At 44.4% G+C, this 14,351-nt stretch overlaps 1 protein-coding gene across 5 annotated transcripts in view; it reads right to left on the minus strand.

The window, feature by feature from the left end:
• Positions 1-4,126: 4,126 nt before the first annotated feature.
• PWWP3A (PWWP domain containing 3A, DNA repair factor) overlaps positions 4,127-14,351 on the minus strand; it is a 41,826-nt gene continuing 31,601 nt past the window's right edge. For all 5 annotated transcript variants that reach the window (XM_032220361.1, XM_032220286.1, XM_032220486.1 and 2 more), the window contains 5 exons: positions 14,039-14,114; positions 10,973-11,023; positions 9,666-10,096; positions 8,908-8,996; positions 4,127-5,612 (listed from right to left, as the gene is read on the minus strand). In XM_032220361.1, the coding sequence (XP_032076252.1) occupies positions 5,537-5,612; positions 8,908-8,996; positions 9,666-10,096; positions 10,973-11,023; positions 14,039-14,114 (723 nt within the window). In that variant the 3' untranslated portion in view covers positions 4,127-5,536. The remainder of the gene's footprint in view (positions 5,613-8,907; positions 8,997-9,665; positions 10,097-10,972; positions 11,024-14,038; positions 14,115-14,351) is intronic.

The following is a 14,351-nucleotide window of genomic DNA, read 5'->3' on the forward strand; positions in this document are numbered from 1 at the left end:
CTTGGATTGTAGGCATTTCTTTACAGCAGATTGCAAATGCATCTCCACAACAACCCTGTGAGGTAGTTTGGGCTGAGCCTGTAGGATTGCTATTGCTACTACTGTTGCTGCTGCTGCTGCTGCTACTACGAATAATAATAACAATAGTAATAATTTAGCTAGACGTGATTGAGTTGCTAAATTAATCCACTGGTCACTATGTAAAAAATACGCCTTACCTGTATCCGAAAAGTCATGGGAACATAAAGTGGAAAAAGTTACCAAAAATGAGAAGGTGAAGATCTTGTAGGACTTTTGAATACAAACGGATCGTCATTTGGAACACAACACGCCAGATATCACGATTGTCAAGGGTCAAAGCGTACAGTTTAGTGATATCGCTGTGCCTGGAGATGCCAGTCGAAGAAAAAGAACTGGAAAAAAATCATGAAATATCGCAACCTGGCCATCGAAACTACATGGTTATGGATGAATCATGTAACAGTGATACCCATTGTCATCAGGGCACTTGGCACCATGTCGAAGAATTTTACAAGATACATCAACAAATTGCAATAACACCAGCGGAACTGCAAAAAACTGGTGGGAACATAAGCCTGAAAAAGTCACCGAAAATCAGATGGTCAAGATCTTATGGGATTTTCGTATACAAACGGACAAAATACTGGAGCATAATACACCAGACATCACACTGGTTGAGAAAAATAAGGTTACAATCATAGACATCTCAATACCAGGTGATAGCAGGGTCGCCGAGAAGGAACATGAAAAAACCGCGAAATACCAGGACTTAAAAATCGAAATTCAACTATTATGGCACAAACCAGCAGTGGTAATTCCAGTGGTAATTGGCACACTGGGTGCTATTCCAAAAGCACTGGAATTACATTTAAAACAGTCAAAAATTGACAAAATCACCATCAGTCAAATGCAAAAAGCCGCACTGCTTGGATCTGCACGCATATTACAAAAATACATTACGACGTCCTAGGCCCCTGGGTGAGTCCCGACTAGTAATCAATGCCAAATCCGGTGAAACAACTGGCCGCTGCGCTGTGATACAATTCTGTTGTTGCGGATAATAATAATAATAATGTGCAGTGACCAGGCTTTGTGCTGCCTCTTGATTTAAGGAGTTTCCAATCATTTATTTGAACAGGCATTGGGTTAGAGTTGGCCTCCAGCTGGGCAGCTTGACTAAAGCAACCTTTCTAAATTGCAGTAACTTAACATGAGAGGACTTCAAGTCCCAGAATCCTCCAGCCAACAATTTTAAGAATGGAGGTCAACCTAGCATTCTGGCCAGAGAATTCTGGGACTTGAAGGCCATGTATCTTAGAAGTGTATCTGTCTCTTTCCCTCCTTCCCTCCTTCCCTCCCTCCCCCCCCCTCTCATACACACACCTATCTTTTTGCCTGCAAGTAGCGGGTGTAGAGCTGGATCTACAGTATAAAGTGTTGTGTGTATCCTTTAAAATAATGGATTTTACCAGTTCTGATATAAGAGCTACTGAGTCCAATGTCAATTGGACATTTTTTGTCCTTTTTAGGAAAAGTTGAGGTAAGTGTTGGTTTGCTGTTGCTAAGCGTGATGTTAAGTGAGTCTTGTCCATTTTATTATCTTTGCTGTCCCAGTTGTTCAGTTAGTAACAACGGTTGTTGAGCTAACATGGTTTATCTGTTGTGGCCTGCCAGTGGCCAGCGGTTGGCAACAGATTTAGGTAATGAGGAGGTTGGGGAGGAAGATGGGCCAGTTGTGGAGTCTGGGGAAGGCTCGGATGAGGGCTCTGTGTTGGAGGCGGAGAGGGGGCCAGGGCCATATGCCAGTTATCAGTTGCCTTCAGAGTCAGACATCAGTGAAGCGGATGAACAGCTGGAGCCTGTTCCCAGAGTGGCTAGGCGAAGGGAACAGCTAAGGAACAGGGGTCGACTTGGGAGTAAGGCCACAGGTGGACGACGAATGGCCCCTCCCAGAGGAAATAAGAGAGGAGCGAAAGGGGAGTGGAGTTTGCAGGAGACAATTAGTTCCCTTAATTGGTTTGTGAGTCTCCGAGGCTCCTTGCCAAGTTTTGCAGATATCGGACTGGCAGCTCTCCAAGCCAGATAAGGTCTGTGACCGTAAATCCTCCCTTGAAAGACTTTGCTGGATGCGAATGAGCAGAATTCACAGCAAATTAATAAAAGGGGTTTTTGTTGGGACAAGGAGTTTGCTTCATGCTCTTGGGAAGCCTCGGTCAGAACATTACCTTGACTTTGCTTGTCGGGTTGGAAAAGGTGACCCTTCAACTGTCATAATTCAGTTGTCAAGCATCTGAATTTTGATCCCGTGACCATGGTGATGGTACGAGGTCATAAGTGTGAAAAACGGTCATAGGTCACTTTGCTGTTTAAGTTCAGTCACTAAACAAACTGTTGTAGGTCGAAGAACACCTGTACCTGGATCGGGATTCCAACCACGTCATCGTATGGAGACAAAGTTGGTCACTTACTTTTGGCAGGTCTGGGATGTGGAATGCTCCGTCCTTGTCCTTCTTGGCCCCTTGGTGGCCTTTGATACCATCCACTGCGGTCTCCTTCTAGAACTAGTCAGTGCGTGGAATGGTGTTGCAGTGGCTCCCCCTCCCTTCATCCAGTGTTGGTTTCAGTTGGCGTTGGGGGCAGAGTGATCTAACCCAGGGGTCTCCAACCTTGGCAATGTTAAGCCTGGAGGACTTCAACTCCCAGAATTCCCCAGCCAGCTTTGCTAGACCCCTGGTCTAACCTATTTATGTTTGTGTGAGTGAGCTGTGAGTCACTATTCAACTCTGTTTAGGCTTCCCTCAGAGTTAAGGTTAGTATGGCTGATGCCTACTCTTCGGGCCTTCCTCCTGCTTCCAAGGCCATCCCCACAGACCACTACAACAGAAGCCAATCCCTCCCCTGAACCAACTCATCAGTAATTATTAAGAGAAAATGTCCTGGTACAGGTAGTCCTCAGCTTATGACCACCGTTGGGATCAGAATTTTTGTGGCCAAGCAAGGTGGTTGGTAAATGAGTCATAGTCCTATACAGTGCCCGATTTTATTACTTTTCTCCCATGGTTAAGTTCAACGGCAGTTGTTAATTGAATCGTGTGGTCGTTAAGCCAATCTGGCTCCCTCCAGTGATTTTGCTGGTTCAGAAGCCGCCTGGGAAAGGTCGCAAATGGTGTTCTTATAATTGCAGGAAGCGGCAATGGTCATAAATACAGGTCTGTTGCAATGGTCATAAATACAGGTCTGTTGCAATGGTCATAAATACAGATCTGTTGCCAAGCGCATGAATTTGGATCATGTGATAGGGGAGAGGGGAATTGAACCATGTGAGTGGCGGGCTGGTCCACACGGACACAACTCAACTTGAGCGAGTGGCGGGCTGGCGTGCATGTGTGCGCCTGCTGCTTATACAAGCTGAGCTGCACACGTGTATGTGTGTGTGTGCACTTTGGCCAGCCACTCACATGGCCCAATTCCAAATAGGTCACAACCCGGTATTGTCCTACGGCGGGGGTGGGCTGCTGCGGGTTTGCAGAGATTCGGGAGAACCTCTAGCTAAGAATCTGCCCAGTTCAGAGAACCCATAAATCCCACCCCTTCTGGCCTCGCCCCTCACTCCACCCCAGGAGTCCCCACGCAGCCTGTTTGGGATGCCTGGAAAGTACAGGGCCGTCATGGAGGCTTGGGGAGGGTGAAAAACAGGCCTCCTGGAAGTTCCAGAAGGCTGGAATCATTTCCGGCCTCCAGAGGCTGGGGGAGGCCATTTTCGCCCTCCTGGAGGCTCGAGGAAAGTCTCCGGAGCCCGGGGAGGGTGAAAATGCTCCCCCCTCCGTGGTGCAGGAGGCCAACTAGGCCACACCCACCATGGCCACGCCCACCCAGTAACCGGGCAGAGATTGCTAACCCGTTGCTAATATTTTTGGTGCCCACTCCTGGGCTGCGGCCTGGGGATTGAGGACCCTTGTCCTAAGTGCAAAGACCAATGGTTACCGTAAGTCCCTTTTTTCTGTACCGTTAACTGTGAACGGTCGCTAAATGTCGAAGATTATCTGTACTCCTGAGGCTTTCTCTTAAGAAGACACGACACTACAATGTGAAGCACTGCAAGCTATTATTATTATTATTATTTATTTTTTTCCAAAATTACAAAACACGAAAGTCGCAGAGTGGGATGTCATAAGGAATGTCAGTACAATCAATAAAAATGGGAGATTATTGAATGTTATCTGCGTTTGTCTTCATCCCCTCCCACAAAAATTGATCCAGAATTACAAAACACTGAGTGGTAGGATAAGTGTGGTATTGCAGAATGTCCTGGTTGATGATGTAAGCGGATTTATAAAAATGAAAAGCAGTTGATTTTAGACAACAATATTGTTTAAAGCAGCGCTGGGGAGCTCTGGGCAGTTTTATGACGTGTGGAACTTCAACTCCCATAATTCCTGAGCTGTGCAAATTGGCTCAGGTATTCTTGGAGTCGAAGTTCCATACGTCATAAAAGTGCCCGTGTTCCCCAAGCCTGCTTTAAACGATATTGCATTTTTAAAATGCACAATTCACAATTAGGAATTATGCCAAACATATATAAAATCAGAAAAAAAGCCATTACTCAATACTCCAAGCTTGAAATGAGATTTTCCTGTGGTCAGAAAATTATCAGAACAAAGTTCTCTAAGACCGAAACAGCGATTCTGCGCTCAAAACGGGCTTTTCATAAAATTGAGCGTTCTAGGCTCAAAAAAGTTTGAATGGAAAACATTTCCTATGTTGCTATCGCCATGCTTCAAAAACGAACCGGAAGGGCTTCAGAAGTTGTTGAATGGAGCAGTTTCCCGCTGCTCATTGAAGCAACCCATTTCCCCCCTCTGGCTTCTAGGCAAGCCTGAAACATCTGGCATCTTTAAAAGCTGCATTAAGTGGCGGCTGGTTTAATGAACCAACTCATAAAAAGGAAACCTATCTTTTTCAGACGTGTGTAAGCGGCTTTAAAAAAAGGGTGCAGCGGCTTTAATGAGTAGTAGAGAGCAGCTGCCCTCGCCCACAGTCTGAATTGAATCTGGAAGTGTGCCCGGCCCTACAACTGAGCTTCAGCGCAGACGGAATGAATCTCAGCCACCCATGATAACTGAAGAACAGTTAGGGAGAAGAGTTTGCAACACATAAATGCATGTTGCTTCGCATTTCAAACGTTGTCCAAAGTCAACGGTGGGCTCAAATCACAATCAAGCCTATCAGGAGCTGATACTTATTAATGTAATTTTAAAAATGTGTTTTAAACTGGAGGCGGCTTCTTATGCGGCTGAGATTTGTTGCGACAGACCAAACACAATTCATTTTCTTGTACAGAGGAAACAGCAGGCATACCTATTTTTCCTATTTGATAGATATCTCTTTCATATACATCCATATATATATATATAAAAAAATAAATTTAATATTATGTACAAAACCACGGAATTTAATCTCCCTTACAAGTACCCAGTACATAAATGGATGGATAAAGAGCTTCAGAGTTTATTTTCTACGGATGGCTTCTCGGTTTCTTGGCAAAATTTTGCTTCTCCTCTTGGATTTCTTTTTCAAATTCTTCTCTTTCCCTGAAGGATTTAAAAAAAAGTTGCAAGCAAACAAAACAAACCTCTAGCAACGGGGAAGCTGAAATCCTGAGATTTTGTTCCTTAGTTTCCTTTTACACAATAAAACTCAAGGCCGACTCTCTTCCCTTCAGCCCTAAATGCTGAGCTTCGTATTTTATTTCTTACGCTGCCAGAGAGCTTCCTTGCATGAACCTTTTGTCAACAATGTTATACAAGAAGTCCTCAGCTTATGACCACAATTGCGACCAGAATTTCTGTTGCTAAATCAGAGTGGTTGATAAAAGAGCTTTTCAATCTTTTACCACTGTTGTTAAGCAAATCGCTGCAGTCATTAAGCAAGTCATGTGGTCATGACTCTGGGACGTTGCAGCCATTGTAAATACATGCTGGTTGCCAAGTGCTTTGAATTTTGATCAAATTACCATAGAGATGCTGCGATGGTCATAAGTGGGAGGACTGGTTGTAAGGCAATTTTTTCCAGTGCCGTTGTAACTTCAAACAATCACTAATCAAGTGGTTTTAAGTTGAGGGCTACCTGTAGTTTTATTGTTGTTCACAGTATGTTTTTGAAATGCCCCAAAAGATATTTTTTTAGGAAACAGAATTACAGGTAGGCCTCAACTTACAACCACAATTGAGCCCAAAATTTCTGTTGCTAAGCGAAGCCCCATTTTACAACTTTTCTTTCCACAGTTGTTAAGTGAATCACTTCAGTTGGTAAATTTGTAATGCGGTCGTTAAGCAAAACAAAGGTTTCCCCGTTGATTTTGCTGGTCGGAAGGTCGCAAAAGGAGATCACATGATCACCCCGGGACACTGCAACCGTCATAAATATGAATCAGTTGCCAGTATCTGAATTTGGATCATGTGACCATGGGGATGCTACAATGGTTGTAAGTGTGTAAAATGGTCATAAGTCACTTTTTTCAGTGATGTTGTAGGTTTGGTCATTCAATGAACTGCTGTAAGTTGAGGACTACCTGTACAATGCCATAAATAAAGGGCAGCTGTCTTATGACAGTTTATTACCTCAGTGTGCTATAGCTGAAGAATGATGAAGAGAGAATAGTTACACTCTGAGTAAGGGCCTGAGAGGAAAACCAAAAGCTGCAATATTCAGGATAAATATTCACGATAGGATGTCCTGATTCAGGAGTGGAGAAAGGAGAACGATGCACAGTGAAATCCCTTCCTCTGACAGGAATGCAGCTAGTCCTCGGTTAATGGCCATTTGTTCAGCAACTCTCCCAAATTATAAACTGCAGCGAATCAGGAAGTTGCAGCTGGCACAGTGTTCCTGGGGTTACGTGAATGCGATTCGGGAGCTTAGCAACCGGCTTGCAATTATGACAGTGACACGAATCCCACGATCACGTGACTGCCATTGGAGACTTTCATTGCTGGCTTCCCCCAAGCAAAGCCAATGGGGAAGCTGGTGGGAAGTCTTCAATGGCGACGCTACACCCAGTAACAGGACTCCCCTAACGACAGCAACCAGAACTTCCACTGCGCTGTTCAGTGGCGGTATTTAGCAACAGAATTCCCGATTCGATTATTGTCATTAACTGAATGGTCTCGACCTACGACCACAGTTGAGCCCAAAATTTCTGTTGCTAAGCGAGACATTTATTGAGTTTTGCCCCATTTTGCAACCTTTCTTGCCACCGTTGTTAAGGGAATGACTGCAGTTGTGAAAGTTAGCAACACGGTCGTGAAGGGAATCGGACTCAGCAGGAGGTCTCAAAAGGAGATCATGTGACTCCAGGACACGGCTGCTGTCATAAATGTGAGTCAGTTGCTAAGCGTGTGAATTTTAATCACAGGACTACAGGGCTGTCACAAGGGTCCTTAAGTATGAAAAATGGCCGCAGGTCACTTTTTTTCAGCGCTGTTGTAACTTTTGACGGTTATTAAATGAGCTGTTGTAAGTCGAGGACTACCTTTAGTGTGCTGTCTTGAAGGAACTTTTTTCGTGTGGGAGCTGCAGCTCCCTTTAATCTCAAAGAAGCAGTTTACTGCTGGTCCTTCCCTGCCATGTTTCCCTGAAAATAAGACTCGGCCTTATTTATTTATTTTTGCCACCAAAAAAGGTACCAGGTCTTTTTTTGGGGGGGGGGGTGTCTTCTACTGACTCACCTCATGGTGGCGGCACCGACAGCCCCGCCGAGCCGGAGCCCGCTGCCGGCCCACTTCTTCTACGCCCGCTTTTTGCTGCTTGCATGCGTCACCTCTGGCCTCTATTTTGCCATCAGAGGCCCTTCAGGAAAGGCCTCTGACAGCGAAATGAGGCTGGGGGCAACACACCTGTCAATTCGGACCCCGTTTCTCAGCTGCAGAGGCCTTTCCTGAAAGCTGCTGACAGCAAAATGGAAGCCAGGGCTGATGCGCGCAAACGGCGGGAAGCAGCCGCAGAAGATGTGGGCCGGCAAGGTGGTGTTGCAGTGTGTGAGGCCTGCTAAATATGGCAGCTCCACCCCCCGCCATCCCCACTCTAGCTTAATTTTTACCTGCGCGCCTTGCCACACACTGTGCACCCCAGCGGGGTCATAACTAGGGCTTATTTTTGAGGGGGTAGGGCTTATATTGGGTGCATGTGTAAAATATCAAGCTGGGGCTCACTTCTGGGGTAGGTCATATTTTCTGGGAAACACGGCAGATGATTGGACCAATTTTAAAATCTTCGCAGGGAGCCTCAACAATTTTTTTGTTGAGTCCGACATTTGTGAGAGGATGACAACGTTTCATTCCACTTCATATATGTAAACTGTGCAGAATCTACTGACATGGGTGAGATATATAAAATATATATGTCTAAGAGAGGCAGTTTGGGTTAGCGGTTAAGGCAACAGGCCAGAAACCCAGAAACCTTGAGTTCTAATTCTGCCTTAGGCACAAAGAGAGTTGTGGAGCTTGGGACCAATGTCAGATCTAAGAGCTGAGAATCAGGGAAGGAAGGAAGGAAGGAAGGAAGGAAGGAAGGAAGGAAGGAAGGAAGGAAGGAAGGAAGGAAGGAGATATTTGATGAGGGAGGGAGAGAGGGAAGGAAGGAAGGTTCACAAACACAAGCACACAGACATAATTCCAGACTTCCTAGCAACCATCTTCACACTGCAATCCCAACGTGTCTAGAAGTACTAACTGTGGGATAGCTGCAAAAAAAAAAAAGTCGCCACTGCATAATGTGACAGGCACACAGAGACTATGTGAGGTAAAGCAGACTTAGTGTGTGAGGTAAAGCAGACTTAGTGTGTGAGGTAGGCAGACTTATATATGGGATGGAGGTCTGAGCAGATACCTTTTGCTCACTGGAGGTCCGTTGATGTATTTTTCTTCTGCTGTCTTGTAGTCTATCTGATGCACAGCAGAAATTGCATAAATGATGGCCTGGAGGAAAAAAGAAAGAAAGAAAAGGGCACAGTTCAAAGCAGTGCTTTTCAACCGTGGCCATTTAAAGATGTGTGGACTTCCACTTCCTGAATTTCACGCCTCTTAAAGAGGCCAATGCTGAGAAACATTGGTTTAGAGGCCATGTTTGTCAACATGTTCAGGAGGAAGAGGAGGGGGCTGCAATTTAGTGGCAGAAAAAAAAGCTCTCCATTCGAATTCTGGTGTCTCCAAGGATGGCTAGGAAAATTTTTGTTAGAATATTCATGACTGGGAGAGACATGGTAACAAGGTCAGCCAATAAATAGGCATAGCAACTAAGTCAGCCAATGGGAGCTTAAACAGATTTGTGTCTGTGCTGAGAATTGAAACTGAAACTACTGTCTGCTCTGAACTCTGAAATGAAACTTAAACTTCTCTCCCTCTTGTGTTCTGCTTGTAACTTCTACCACATTGAAAGAATCTACTATTGGCATTGTACATTTATTCAACTGTTATTACGTATATAAAGAAGTTAATGCATCCAGCTGGATTTGATTTTTCTGCAACAAACTCTGATAAAGTTCTACCTGAATCCTTGAAGAACTGCAATATGCTAATCTGGTCAAACACAAGCAGAGGGATCGAGTTTTACATGGGGAAATCTTCCACGTCCCCCACTTCACTTACTTCTGGAAAAAGTACTTCGAGGACAAATTTGGCCATGTCTCTATTTTTAACCGGCAGTTTCTTGGCTCCAACTTCCCGATAAACTTCCTTTAAGTAATTGAGCACAAGGTCCTGTTGATAATCATCCTCCAAGTAGGTCTCCAGGATCAAATACCGGGGTGTTTTGAGGGATTTACTCAGCCAGCGTGACTGTTTCTGGCTCTTCAGGATGGAGCGAAGGTGCTCGTCAGCGCCTTTGGCTTTTACGATGAACTCCACAATCTGCTTGTTGGCTCGGTCTCGGGCAGCTCGCGTCCGGTCAGGAAGGATTTTCTTCACCTGCTTTGGGGGGTTTATCTCAGCAAGAAGTTCCCCGCTGCTGTCCAACACCTCCACTTGAGGGCAGCTCATCTGGGATAAAGTATGGAAGGATTCTTTTCGGACCGGAGAGCCTTGGGAAAAAGAAGCCAGGGTCTTTGCTCAAAGTTGGGTCAGCACTTAAAACAGGGCTCTCCAAACGTGGCAACTTTAAGACTTGTGGACTTCAACTCCCAGAATTCATGGCTGGCTGGGGAGTTCTGGGAGTTGATGCCCGTAAATCTTAAAGTTGCTAAGTTTGGAGATCCCGATCTAAAAAGTTGCTAATCCCTATCGCACAACCACAGGTGGTCCTTGACTTATAACCTGTCACTGAACGACTGTTGAAAGTTATGACAACTCCCCCCCCCCTCAGAATTACATGAGACATTTCAAGTTATGACAGCGGCATACACACATATACCCTGCAGTTGCAGTTATGTGATTCCATTTGGTGCACTTGGCAATCTGCCCATCTTAATGGTTATTTGTGAGGTTCTATGGTCAAGTAACAATAGTTTCTGATGCTTTTTTGTCAGTTTTTGGCAAAAACACTCCCGCTGGGGAAAACTGATCCCATTAATGATTGTGGCATCCATTTGAAGACCGCAATGTTTGCTTAATGGCCACCCTAAAAAGTGTAAAAAAAATGGGTCCATTCACATGATACCTTGACTTATTATTGCAACTACTTGCAAACTGTAATTCTGGGCTCAATTGCGGTCATAAGTCGAGGACTACCCGTAACACAGCCTACAGAGAACGTTCTCAGGATGGTGAGTATCAGAAATTTAAAGAATGCCAATACGTGGAAGTGCAGAAGGTCTGAGCATTATTGATGACATCAAAACAAGAAAAGGAATTCCAAGCTGGCCCTGTTGTCTTTAAGCTGATTTAATTTTGTTATATAATGTACACCACCCTCTTCCAAGGAATGGGGCTTCTTAAGATACAGAATGAAGCTTACTCACTCATATCATCAACATAGTATTCCAGGAAGGACCCCACAAAAGAATGACAACCTAAGAAGACAAGATGAGGATGTTATCCATTTTGCAGTCATGTTCATCTCTTGGAGATTAAAGGTCAGGGCTCTTCATATTTTCCGATCTTGCACTATTTTTTTTTAATGCTTATATTGTTTTCCTTACACAACATATATTGTAATTGCAATTTGCAAAAAATTGCACCTGATGTCTGACATAAAAAGTCACATCTGAAACAAAAATTGTTGTAGGATCAGATCTTAAATCTGGTTTAACCTGGTTAAAAATGTGAGTCAATACTATGAGCAAAAGTTAAATCATTTTTTACACAACTGGAAATCAAGAATGGTATAAGAGAAAGAGAGCCTCAATTTACAATAACCATGTGCTTGAACTACAGCCATCTGCTGTAGTAAGAATGCAAAAAATAAAACAAAACGAAACACACATCCTTAATTGCTGAATTATGAATTGTCTCTCCATATCTTCCTATCTTGCACTATATCTTCAAGTTCTTCTATGCTCTGGCTGGTATCAACTCTGATGGTATACAACCACTGTGTTCTTTAATGGCCTGGTTTCCTTTTGTTGCTAAACTCTTCCAAACGTAATTGCTTTCTCCCATGAAATTCCCCGCATGACATGGCCAAAATAAGTGAGACAGTTGTGTGGTTCCCCTTCCAGTGAAAAAGAGGACAAGAAAAATGCTCAAATTGGGGATGGATGACTGTGTGCAGAGGCAGTCCTGATAGGCCTTAGAAGAGTATTGGTATAATCTTATTTACTATCACCCAAAGAGAAAATGATTGACTACGGGGCGGGACAATATCACTTAAGTTCAATCTTAACATAAATCAAATAAGGCTTATCATTTTATTATTAGACTAGATGATATTCAAGCGTTGCCCGAGTATTTATTTATAGGGGGAAAATGTCCAGACCAAACGTAATTTCTAATGTTGGATTTTTCCACTTACCAGAGGGAGCCCCCTTGTAGAATACTGTGAAGCCGTTACCATGGCAACTCCACTGCACTGTACAGTAGAAGCCATTTTAAGGCACAACAAGCTGTACCTCAACAGAACACCACCACCCCGAGGGGTGTTAGAGGTATCTTACCCCCACAGTATTTTTTTCCAGAGAGTAAATCATCTGTGTATCAAGTTTGGTTGAAATTGCTTGAGGCGTTCTAGAGTTATGCTGGAACACACACACACACACACACACACACACACACACACACACACACAGCCATTTATATAATCAATTATAATCTTAATTTCATCAACTCAAAGTGTCGCAACTTATTTGCTCAAGTGTTGATAAAGGTAGTTCTTGACTTACAATCATTTCCTTGGTGGCAGTGTGAAGTTACAAGAATGCTGAAAAACCTGACTTATGATTCAGTCCTTGCCCTTACAACTATTGCAGCATCCCCATGGTCATGTGATCAAACTTTGGGTGTTTTGACAACCGGCATGTATTCGGGTTCTCACAAGCAGTGTCAATGGGCAGAGCCAGATTCGTTTAATGATTGTGTGATTCACTTAACAACAGTGGCAATTTGTTTGTGCCTAAACTCAGGTGTGATTCACTTAAACACCGCTATGCTCAGCCACAAAAATTCTGATTCCAATTGTGGCGGTAAGTTGAGGACTATTTGGACTTTATCCCCTTCAAAACAACTCCCTGAAAAAAGGAATCTAGAAACTTGAGCCAGTGTCCTCTTGCAAATGTCCCCAGATTACCCCAGAACCGTTTTTTTTTGTTTTTTTTTAAATCTGAAATTCAGGTCCTGAATACCAAAATTGCCCACATCTGCTAGAAAATTGTCATGAAGGTAGAAAGAAATGCCGATTGATTTCTCTGGCTTTCAGTACAGGCAGGGAAGCCACCCCACAATTTCTGACCTGGAAGTTTTCTAAAACTTCATTGAATGTTTTTCCATCTGTGTAACATGGACCGTAGGACAGGGGTCCCCAAACCCCAACACTGGGCCATGGCGTGCCAGAAACTGGGTCGCGCAAATAAGTGAAGCCCCATCCGTGGGATGTAGGCAGCACACAAAACCACGCCCCCTCTGGTCTGCAGAAAAACCTCTCGCCACAGAACCGGTCCCTGGTGCTCAAAAGGTTGGGGGCCACTGCCATAGGATAGTCCTTGATTTATGACCAGTCACTTCAGTGACTGTTCCAAGTTCTGATGGACCTACCTGGTTATTTATGGCCCAGATTCAAAATTCCGATGGCAACCTCTCACTGCAGCCATGTAACCACACTTTGGGCATTTGGCAAACCAGGCCAGATTTCCCGCTGTTTGCAGCATCTTGCTGTCATGTGACTGCATTTTACGATAACTTTGCCCCCAACTGGCATTTAATTCCAGTTTTCGGCCAAACCATGCCTATAGTGACCCAGCGATTTGCTTAATGACTGCTGCAAAAGTGAAATTGTGTTGGTCCTGCTTTATGACCTCGATGGGCAGCCTCGATTACGGTCATAAGTTGAGGACAATAGGCAGGTCTGCAAAGAAGAGTTAAAGGAGACAATGCAGTGGTAGCAAAAGAAACTTATGACCACAATTCAGTCCAAAGTTTCTACTGCTAAGCAAGGCAGTTGTTAAACGAGCTGTGCCCCATTTTACGACCTTTTGTTGCCATAGTTGTTAAGCAAATCACTGCAAATGTTAGGTGAATCATACGGTCGTTAAGTGATAGGGTTTCCCCCATCGACCTTGGTTGTTGTATGCCAACTGGGAGGGTTACAGATAGTGATTATGTGACTCTGGGATACGGCAACTGTCAGAAATACATGTCAGTTGCCAGGCGGCCCAAATTTTGATCACGCGACCATGAGGATGCTACAATGGTCATAAGTGTGAAAAATGACCGGCCACTAAAACGAACTGTTGTAAGTCGAGGACCGGCTGTAAAGCTAGTTGGAACACTGAAGCTGCAAAATTCAGGAAAAGTTGACCAAGTTGCAAAAAGATCCCCCCCCTTCATAAATTTAGGATGGGCTTTAAAGAGTTCCTTGGGCCTTTCCATCTTACCTACTCTAATTCTGTAATCCGCAATCAAGCTGATGCACCAGTTGAGTTCGTGGCTATAGTTCTCCCTGGCTTTCTCCTACGAAGGAAAAACAAGTCAGGCAAACAGGCTCCGCTTATGGGAACAGGGCGGGGGTGTCAAACTCAAGGCCCGTGGGCCGGATCCATGGGCAGAGGCTTAGGATCTGGCCCATGGGGGCCGTCCTGGAAACAGCAAAAGACTGGCCCGTGGTGCCTCGGCCAGCGAAAACGGAGCTCAGGTGGTCCTTTGCACTGGCAGAAGGCCATCGCAGCCCAAAATGGAGCCCGGGGAGCG

Source organism: Thamnophis elegans, chromosome 1, assembly GCF_009769535.1.
Source record: "Thamnophis elegans isolate rThaEle1 chromosome 1, rThaEle1.pri, whole genome shotgun sequence".
Classification (NCBI taxonomy): domain Eukaryota; kingdom Metazoa; phylum Chordata; class Lepidosauria; order Squamata; family Colubridae; genus Thamnophis; species Thamnophis elegans.